Raw genomic sequence first — 10,542 nt, 5'->3', positions numbered from 1 at the left:
TCATTGAAATCTTGATGAGCTTGAGTGTTGCTCAACATCTGTTCCCCATTCATCTATCCTTCCATTCATCCATTCATTGACCCATCTACCCATCCTTCTATACATCCTTTCTTTCTTCATCCACCTATCCACCCTTCCATCAGTTCTTCCTTCCATCCATCCATCCATCCATCCATCCATCCATCCATCCATCTCCATCCGTCCATCCACCCATCCATCCAACCACCCATGCATCCATCCATCCATCCACCCATCCATTCACCCATCCACCCACCCATCCATCCATCCATCCATCCATCCAACCATCTATTCATTCTACTATGTTAGGTCTATCACCACTATGCCATGGCGACAGAACAACCCCCATAGACCTCACTGGCTTGCCTGTGGGTCTTACACACTCTCTTAACTCCCTGTGGGCTTGGCACCAAGACTTCTCAGCCTTACAGTGAGTTGCTTGGCCAAGACTTGATATAAACTAGGAACTAAACCTCTTTTTTGTTGTGGTCCTTATGCTCTGTCTTTATTCCTTTAGCCAGGAGTGAACAACGTGTTGGACTATGGCCTGGATCGAGTAACCAATCCAAATGAAGTGAAGGTAAACCAGGTATGTCTCTGCACTCAGATGTGCTGGGTGGAAGCTGTGTACTTTGGACAGAGCCCAACTCAGATTCTGAGGTTGAATGGGTATCCATACATCTATTCGTTTCTGTTGGGGCATCTGTATCTCCCCTTTGAAACTGACAAAGAGAAGAAGGCTACAGGCTCTGTGATATCAAGGTTAGAAGAGGGAGGATATATTGGAGGAAGACAGACACTATACATGTCAGAGCACATGGACTCTAGATCACTGGCTTTCAAACTTTCTGAGTCATTTTCCCCTTTGAAAATCCAATGACTTTGGGATCCACCCAAGGATACACAGACATTTTCTCACAACTTCAGCCAGGTCCCTGACTCCCAGAAGACTCGGTTCTAAGGTTAAAGCCTTTGGCCAACCATCTTTGGATTTAGACTGTAGCCACATGATACATAATGCTTTGGGATCCCAGTGTTTTTGCAATGATTCTCCTGCACTTTTTGCTTTAAAAGAATGCTTCCTTGTGTAGGCCACCTTTCCCGATGAAAGGTCAGTGTGCTACATTGTTGTTTTTATTTAAAGAAGCACAGTGAACATCCAGTCAGAGTTTCTCAATCTTGGCAAGACTGATATTTTGAGCTAGGTCACTCTTTGTAGGGACAGGGGGCTATCTTGTGCACTGTAGGATGTTTAACAGCATCTGTGGTGTGGTCTCTACCTGCTAGAGATGCCAACAGCTCTGTGTCTTCCTCTCCTTGCCCCCTGAGTTCTGACCGTCAAAACCGTATTCAGATGTTGCCAGTCCCCCCCAAGGGGCAAGTCACCCTGGTTGAGCACCACCAATAACAAGGAACCAATCAGTCATTACCATTGTGTCAATTCCAACTCTTGGAAACTCTGTGTCAGAGTAGAACTGCCCTCCATAGGGTTTCAATGGCTGCTTTTATGAAAGTAGAGTTGTCCTTTTATTTTGAGGTGCCTCTGGGTGGACTTGAATTGCCAGCCTTTCAGTTAGTGGTTTAACATGTTATAAACCAACCTAAAATCCATTAGATGATTTGGTTTGATTGGTTTCTGTCTAACGTTATCCTGGGCTGGGCTTTGAACTAATTGGAAGTGATTCAGTCATGGCTGACGCAGCAAAATTGAGACAGACGTGAACTGGTAAAATGTGAGTGTACCAGAATGGTGATAAATGAAACTCAGAAGAGGTGTAGCACACGCTTTCAGGAGCCTGGTGTGGGAGAATGGATTCTTGCCAGAACGGTGCAGAGAAACACACATTCAGAGTCATGTGGGCACGGCCACTTTTGAGCCGGGCACCGTTGTTTCAGACTCTTCCAACCAAGAGATTCGGCTGCTTTGCAATGGGCAACACTGCCTTTGTTTTCTAGGAGGGAGATTTCATCTCTGTCAGAGCATTGGCCTATGATTTAGCCATCCTGGTTGTTGCCAGCATTTTACCAACTTGGGTCTCGTCTGGTTTTGCTTTCTTGACCGTGACTGACCTGGGAAGAACTGCTATGAAGCCCTGGTCCTGGGGCAGCCAGGGGCCAGTGATTTTGTTGGCCTGTGTGTCCTTTCTAAAGCCTGGTGGGGCCTTAAGGCCTGAATGGGGGCTGGGAGGGATGAGTGGAAAAGAAGGTACAAGGAAGTTCAAGAAGGAAGAGGAAAGGGCGGGACAAAGATGGCAGGCAGCTCTGTAGCAGGGAATATTCTGCTTCACGGGGACCTGGAACCAAGGAGGCTGTGGGGGAGCCCCGCTGTGTGGACCACAGTCCTCGAGGAGAGGGACATAAAGTCTCCAGATGGTGTCACCCTCGGGCACAGTCAGGCCTTTTCCACAGCCTGCTCTCAGCCCTCAGCCCTCCCCATCACAGTCTTTTCCACGTTCCCCTTGTCAGATAACAGAGCAGTGATGAGGCCTTGTAAGGCTGGTTGCCATGGAAACAGAACCATCAAGTAAAATACTGAACCCGGGTGGAAGATTTGCTTTTTATGGATAGCTGGCAGCTCTGGAAACCTCGCTTGAGCGGCTGAGGGCGAGGGACGGGGGTGGAAAGCCTAGCATCCATGCTGCCCTGGGGGAGGCTTGGCTCTGAGGGGCTTGTCTGTGACTCCTCGAGTTTCTCATGCCAGATCAATCAGGGGTTTGCGTCTGTGTGTGTGTGCATGTGTGTGTGTGTGGTGTGTATGTGAGTGTGAACACACGTGAGTGTGAGTGGATGAGTGTGTGTGTCTGTGAATGTCATTGTGAGAATATGTGGGGGGTGTGATGTGAGTGTGTGTGGTGTGTGAGTGTGTGTCAGGTGTGTGAGTGTGTGTGTCTGTGGACGTCAGTGTGAGAATATGTGGGTGTGTGGTGTGTGAGTGTGTGTATGGTAGGGTGGAGGTGATGGGTGCTCCTTTAACGTAAGCTCTCCCTCCAGAGGTTGGTTGGGGTGTAGAGCTGCTCCATCCTGGGAGGTCCAAGGGCTGTGGGTACACAGTTCTCCTCACTGCTCACTGGCTGTCAGGCTGAGGGGAGCATGCCTCCGGCTTCCAGAAAGCTTGTCTTGCCTGCTGCTGGCACTAATCTCAGCCCTGAGCGTGTGTGAGGGCGGAACGGGGCCTCAGCTGGTCATGTTTGAGACAGGCGGGCTTTTAATTGTGTTTCTCTTCACTCTTCCTCTCTCTCTCTTCCACCAGCTCTCTTTCTCCTGTCTAGGTTCTCTGGCTGCTGTGGAGTCTTAAGAAGAATAATAAAGAGCGGCAATTCTCATACAAGTGTGTGTGTGTGGGGGGGTCCCTGTGCCCTCCACTCAGCCTACCCCAGGCCACCTCTCAGCTCCAGCTGCCCAGGGAAATAGAGGCCGTCTGCAACATTCCTGTCGTTTGGCTGAGTGTCAGCACTGTGGTTTCTGGTTTTCCATGTTTCTCTGCCCTGAGAGAAGAGGGGCATCAAGGATGCACCCAGGAAGCCCTAGGGGTGCAGAGGGTTAAGACTGATGTGTCCGTGAGGTGGGAAGAACTCACAGTAAATGACATGGTTTAGAGAAAGGAGCCACTTTTGAGAATTGACCTAAGATTCTAGAATCTTAAAAAGATACCTCTTTTGCTTAATGGAGGTGAATAATCCAAAAGAAATAAAACCACTCAGGTATAAGAGGAGACTCTAGACGGTACAGGTACTGAAGTTCTCCACTGCGAACCAAAAGGTTAATGACTCGACTCCACACCAAGACAAGGTACCTCAGAAGACAGACCTGGTGATCTAATTCTCAAAGCTCATTCACTGAGCACCCTGTGGAGCACAGTTCTACTCTGACACATATGGGGATCCCATGAGTGGGATCTACTTACGAAAAATCAGCCGCTGAAAACCCTGGGGAGCACAGTTCTACGCTGCAGATCCATTCTGCAGAGCATGCTCAGCTTTGACGGAATTCTCAATTGACAAAACCAAACCAACCCATTGCTGTTGAGAAGACCCTAACCCTTGGAGACCCCATGTCTATCAGAGTGAAACTGTGCTCCTAGAGTCTCAAGGGCCGATTTCTTGAACAGAGATTACCAGGTCTTACTTCTCAAGTACTCTGGATGGACTTGAACTATCAACCATTTTGCACCCCTCTGGGACTCCTCAATGATCAAAGCACCCCATAGACCACCCATTAGTAGGACCAAACTGCTTTCTTCTTGTTGCCTCCTGTGTGACCCAAGCCGGCTGGGGACAGGGGAGAAGCCTTTAATGTCTGATGTTTGCTGAAAGTTCGTGATGTGCAGGGCACGAAGCAAAGTGCTTCACAACTAGCAACAGCTCAGTTAAGATGGATGAAGTAGACTGTCATTTTATGGTTGAGGAAACAGGTCAAGAGGGAAATGAAGTGTTCAGAGCACATAGCTTGGAAACAGTAAAACCAGGCTTGGAACCTCAGAGGATGGGTTCAGAAGCCCCCTCTTCCTGCCTGATGTTTGGGTTCAGAAGCCCCCTCGTCCTGCCTGATGTTTGGGTTCAGAAGCCCCCTCGTCCTGCCTGATGTTTGGGTTCAAAAGCCTCCTTGTCCTGCCTGATCCTTGGTGGTCTCTGCCACATGGCTTTTAGAAGCTTTGCTGGGTTTCATTAAACCATCATAGCTGCTTTGTGAGAGGGCATCTCATTGCCGATTTTCATACAACAAAACCCACACAGAGAGATTTAGAAGTTGTCCATCATGACCCATGAGTAAAATAATTGTTTTCAAAAGACATTGGCGGGGGCTTTAAAAGTTTGTGGAAAAATTCCATTCTCTCTTAGTTCCATTTTTCTCCCATGACTTTTTGAAGTCCCCTCATGCATACCTATACATACATAGATAAACACATATAAATATTCACATACCACACTTCTTAGCAATTCAAAGAAAGCCACCTCATGATAAAATAAGCAGTTTCGCCCTGCAATCCCTGTGTGTTCCCTCCTTTCTCCACACTCGGCCCTCCTGGGGTGAAGCCCCTGTCTTCCCTCCTCATCTGAGGGGCACACTTGTCTACAGCAGGAAGAGTCTGCCTAAGGACTCTTTGGATGCTCTGCATTCTTGAAATTCCTGCGACATATTATTTTCCCTTGTGGAGTTGCCCAAATAGGGACAGATCTAGAGCTTGTTTACACAGCTCTGTGGCCATCCTGTCGGCCCCCGGAACCTGGGTAGAGGCTGGCTGAAGATACATGTTATGGCAGGGCAGGAAAGGTCAGAGTTGATTGTGGGGGTCATGCCCCTGAGGGGCCCTGGGGCTACTGGCAGACAGACAGACAGGAGGACAGGAATAGGGATAAAGTAAGAACTCTGGGGCCAGGTAACCAGGCAGGAATCTGTGAGAACACAGAGGTCGAAGGTGGAGGCCAGCAGCAAGGAGAACTAAGTAAGCACCAACCACACTAGTACTTAGGGTGAGGAGAAGCTCAGAAGTCAGAGACCGGAAGTCCCCGAGCTGGTTTGGGGAATACAAAGCAGACAGGTGCAAGGCATCTGTCCACAGGGACAAGACCCCTGGAGTGATGATCCCTGGAAGCAAGTATCTAGCCCACCATGTACTTCTAGACCAGGTGGAGGCAGAAGTTACATAATTTGCAAGGTCCAGTGTAAAATGACAGAGTCCTGGAGGTACGATGTTTAGGCACACAGTGGCTAACCAAATAGTTGGCAGTTCAAACCCATCCAGTGGCTTTGCGGGAGAAAGACCTGGTGATCTGCTTCCTTGAAGAGTCAACCCAAGCCAAAACCACTGCCATCAAGTTGGTTCCGACTCATAGTGACCCTCTATAGGGTCTCTGAGACTGTACATCTTCATGGGATTTACAGTTGCTTTCCCAAAGCAACAGCTGCTGCATTTGAACTGCTAACCTTGTGATTAGCAGTCCAGTGCTTAGTCTACAGCGCCACCAGCCTAGGAAACGATGGGGGTAGTTCTACTTTGTCACATGGGGTTACTATGGGTTAGTGTAGACTCAATGACATCTGGGGAGAAGAACAACAGCATTGCAAAGTCAACATGCAGGGCTCCTTGTTCAAAAGAGTGTGGAAATTGTCAGGATGGTAAGAGAGGAACATCAAACCAAGTGCGGGGTTCCTCTGAACATGGGGCTCTGAGAACCACTCAGGGCATACTCTGTGGAAGTCATCGACCCTGGATGGAGGACCCAGGGGTCCAGTGGGTGGGGAGGAGAAGGATAATGGTGTATTACCGAAGGGCATGGACTTCTGGTGTGGTGCTGTGGGTCATCACTGAACTGTGAACCACAAGGTCGACAGTTCAAACCCACCAGCTGTTCCTCGGATACCCTATACAGGGTCACTGTGAGTCGGAACCGATTCGATGGCACTTAATAACAACAACCAAAGAGCATGAGCTACAGAATTGGTTTGATTCCATGTAGATGGTATGATATTGACCCTAATTACCAGACAAAATGCAGGATACCCATGAAATGTCTGAGACGTACTAATGCTAAAAAAATCACTCATTGTTTACCTGAAATTCAAATTTAATCGGCCATCCTAAATTTGATAAATGTGGCAAGCCTAATATTAATATTACTATTACTAAAGATGGAGTTAATGGCTTCAGAAGCAAACATATTAGACCCAACAAAGTCAAACCAGGAGGAAAGCTCATAGCCATTGGCTTGATCCCAGCTCAATGACCTTATTCTCCATAGAGTTTCCGAAACTGTTAAGTCTTTACAGGAGCAGATAACCTCATGTTTTACCCATGGAGCAGCTGGTGGGTTTGAACCTTGAACCATCAACCTTGTGGTTAGCAGCCCCGTGCTTAAACCCCAGCACCACCAGAACTCCTAAAACCAGGAGCGGTAGAGTAACCAACTTTGACTTTGTGTCCAGCGCCCCCTGGAGCCCAGAGACTGTCAGGACAGATCTTTGCAGATGTAGGCCACCTAGCCACAGCCCACAGGAAGTCTGATCTTGGGTGCTGGGCTCGCTGAAGGAGGATGTTTATGATGTTGGCTGCTGACCACGTGGCAGCCATGATTGGCATATTTACTCTCATGAGTGTTAATTAGACTGCATCTCGTGACTGGGGCTGTCCCCCCTCTGAATGTTTGAACTTTAAATGATTGGACAGAGTCATTCTGTTTTGCAGCATTCTCAGCTTCAGGCCAATGAAGGAAGAAGTAAAAACAATAGGTTAGGTTGGAGACAGTGAACCAGTTCAACTGGTTCTCCCGGATCAGTCTGGCAGCTTTGCAAACAAAGAGACTGGGACTCTGAGTTCAAGTCCCAGGGCCTCGGAATCAGACAGAGCTGGGTTTGAATCCTGGCTCAGCCAATTCTTGACCATGAGGTGTTGAGAAAGCTGCCTCAACTCTCAGAGCCTCCCTCGGGTTCCTCAGCAGAAAACATCACAACAAAACCTTCCTCCTTTATGTGTTATAAAAGTTGAAAGTCCAGGAAACCAAATCTACTGCCAACGAGTCGATTCCAACTCCTGTTGTTGTTGTTAAGTGTTGTCAAGTCAGCTCCAATTCATAGTTTCTGAGGAACAGTTGTGGGTTTGAACCACTGACTTTGTGGTTCAAACCGACCTTGCAGTCCAGGGCTTATCTTACAGCAGAACTCCATTAACAACCCTATGTAGGGTTTCTGAGACTGAAAATCTCTGCAGAAGTGTGGGTTTGAACGGCCAACCTTGTGGTTAGCAGCCCAATGCTTGGCTCAGGGCACTACCAGGGCTCCTATTGAGTGTTGAGAGAGGTAGCAATTGCTTAAGTTGCTGTTGTTGTTAGTTGTCGTCCAGTGGATTAGAACCCATGTCCAACCCTGAGGGTGCAGAGTAGAATTACTCCCTAGGGTTTTCAAAGCTGTGACCTTTGGAAAGCAGTTCGATAGGACTTATTTCGGAGGCACCTCTGTGTGGATTTGAACCGTCAATCTTGGGTGCACAGTCCAGTGCTTAACCATTTGTGCCATCCTGGGATGCCTACTACTGCTCTTGTTAGAAAGGCTGTCAAGTTGGTTTCAACTCTGAGGGACCCCATGTGACAAAGCAGAACTGCCCGAACTCCAAGGGTTCAGAGAAAGAACACCCTGTAGTTCATTGCCAACATGAACTTGACCTTTCAACTTTGCAACACGGCCCAGGACTCAGCTGAAAGCTCAGGCTGGTCTTGAGTGTTTTCATTGTGTGTTTTATTTTTGGCAACGTGGCTATTTCTTTCAACTTGTGGAATTAGCCAAGTTGTTATAAATACGTGCAGCATCAATCTCATCATTCATTCATTCATTCATTCATTCATTCATTCATAGTTCTTGAGAGAAGCAAATACTGAGATCCATCCCAGTTTCTCCATCTCAGTTTCTCTTTCCATTCAAGATGGTTCTAGAGACATTATGGTCAAGTGGGACCCTCTCCAAACTTCATCATTATTTCATCTTGGCTTTTGTGAAGTTATGGATTTGAATACAAATTCATTCTGCATACAGGATTATTTTGTACTGGAAATGTGTGTCCACTAAAGCAGTGTCTTTTGTTGGGTAAAAATTGGCACCAAGAATCAGTATGATTTCCCTCACCAAGTTTGAGTTGATATCATTCTCCATTGGTTGGGCAGAGTAGGGTGTAGCTTGAAGTGTTGAGGGGGAAATCTTGCCTTTGAAATAGGAAAACATGGACAGTTTTCTAATAGTGAGGGATATATATATATATATATATATATATTTGAACTGTAGAGACTGTTTAATTGTTTTTACTTCTTTGTTTTACAGAAACAAACAATCCCTGCTGTCAAAAAAGAGGTAATTTGTTTCCTAAATCCCAACCAAGCTTGATTCTAAATCTGCTAACAAATGATACAGACTTTGATGCTCTGTAATGAAGCGAAAACCACGTGAAATGTTCAAACACTTGTTTCCACACTTTATGGAAAGCATAGATGACAGGCTGTCTTTGTAAGACCTGAATGGGGCTGATGCTGAGGTTCAGGACAAGTAACACTACAGGAAGTTCCCCTACAAGACGCAGATCAGAGGGGTGTGGGCTTGGCTGCTGCAGCAAGCACCATTTTCACTGTAGCCTCTGCTCCTACAATGCTGGGCCTTGCAGAATCTCTCCAGGGTGGCAAATAACCTAGGGTGGCCCATCTTGGCCTTGGGCACTAAGATAGAACCCTGGGGAGTGAGGGTCGTAGAGGTTGGACCTGCCACTGGTTATCGGACCAGGGAAGAAGGGGGCTGAAGAGGGGCATGGCTTGCTCTTATACAGTCAGGAAAGCTCAGAAAGTCACCTGTGGTAGGGCCCACTCTTCTCCTGGCAGCCCCAGGCACATGAGGGAAAAGTCAAACACTGGCCCCATGTCTTGCTTAATGCTCATTTGTTTGCCACTTTCCGCTGAGTCCACTCTAACTCCAAATGTGTCAGATTACAGTTGCACCACCATAAGGTTTACGATGGATGATTTTCTCAGAAGTAGACCACTAAGCCTTTTCCAAGATTCCTCTGGATGGATTTAAACCTCCATACTTTGGGTTGGCAGCCAACCACATTAACTGTTAAATACCCCAAAACCAAACCAAACCAAAAATGGCTATCTAGTTGATTCCAAGTCACAGTGACTCATTCCAAGGCTATAAATCTTTACAGGAGCAGAAAGCTTCTTCTTTCTCCTGAGGAATGGCTGGTGGATTCGAACTGCTGACTTTCTGGTTAGCAGCCCAACATGTAAGCCACCAGGGCTCCTGGTTAACCACCCAGGGATTCCTTACTCCTCATTAGAACAGTTGTTTACAAATGACATCTGTCTTCCCTAGACCACCACGTGATGGGTTAAGGAGGCCACTCATTTGGAGTTTGGGGTTATCTAGCCTTAGTGGTCTTGAGTCCCGTTGGACTGGAGGGGAGGGGAGGGGGTGTTGGGATGGAGAAATGGCCTCTAGTTCTGGAGTTAGTTTGTAAATGCCAGGAACGCTCAAGGATGGGAAGTTGAACATCTTCTAATAACTCTGTCGTTTCCAGATCATGTATTACCAGCAGGCCTTGATGAGGTCCACAGTGAAGTCTTCGGTGTCCCTTGGAGGGTATGTCCCTCATTTGTTGGGCATTGTGATGTTGGAGCAATAACTAGGTAAAAGTAGAAGTTTTGCTTTAAGGCCAGCTTGATGAGTCATGGACACACTTGAGGTCTTCAAGGCAAAACCAGTCCCTTGTGTACTTAGCAATGAGGTCTTCCCTCTGAGCAAGTCTCCAGGCCTCCTCTTGAGTCAGGCTAATCCAGGGGTTGTAAGGTCCTCAACAAGTCTGTGTGTTATCTTTCTTAGCGTTTACTTCTATGTGGGGTGCTGAAAGTGGGTGAGTTGAAAGTCCATCGATTGGATCTTACATGAATCTAAGTTCGCCTTTGTTCCTATCATCAACCACAACGTCAGACTGCAAAGCTGTTTGAACTTCAAGGTCGACAGTTCAAGCTCACCAGCTGCTCCTCAGAAACC

The 10,542-nt window shown here is 47.3% G+C and overlaps 1 protein-coding gene across 1 annotated transcript in view; it reads left to right on the top strand.

Moving 5' to 3' along the window:
• RGS9 (regulator of G-protein signaling 9) overlaps positions 1-10,542 on the top strand; it is a 72,983-nt gene that overhangs the window by 36,616 nt on the left and 25,825 nt on the right. Inside the window, exons 9-11 of the mRNA XM_006833600.1 lie at positions 536-598; positions 8,824-8,853; positions 10,070-10,131. Coding sequence (XP_006833663.1) covers positions 536-598; positions 8,824-8,853; positions 10,070-10,131 — 155 coding nt within the window. The remainder of the gene's footprint in view (positions 1-535; positions 599-8,823; positions 8,854-10,069; positions 10,132-10,542) is intronic.

Source organism: Chrysochloris asiatica, unplaced genomic scaffold, assembly GCF_000296735.1.
Source record: "Chrysochloris asiatica unplaced genomic scaffold, ChrAsi1.0 scaffold00007, whole genome shotgun sequence".
Classification (NCBI taxonomy): Eukaryota; Metazoa; Chordata; class Mammalia; order Afrosoricida; family Chrysochloridae; genus Chrysochloris; species Chrysochloris asiatica.
This window is presented reverse-complemented; position numbering and strand designations above follow the sequence as displayed.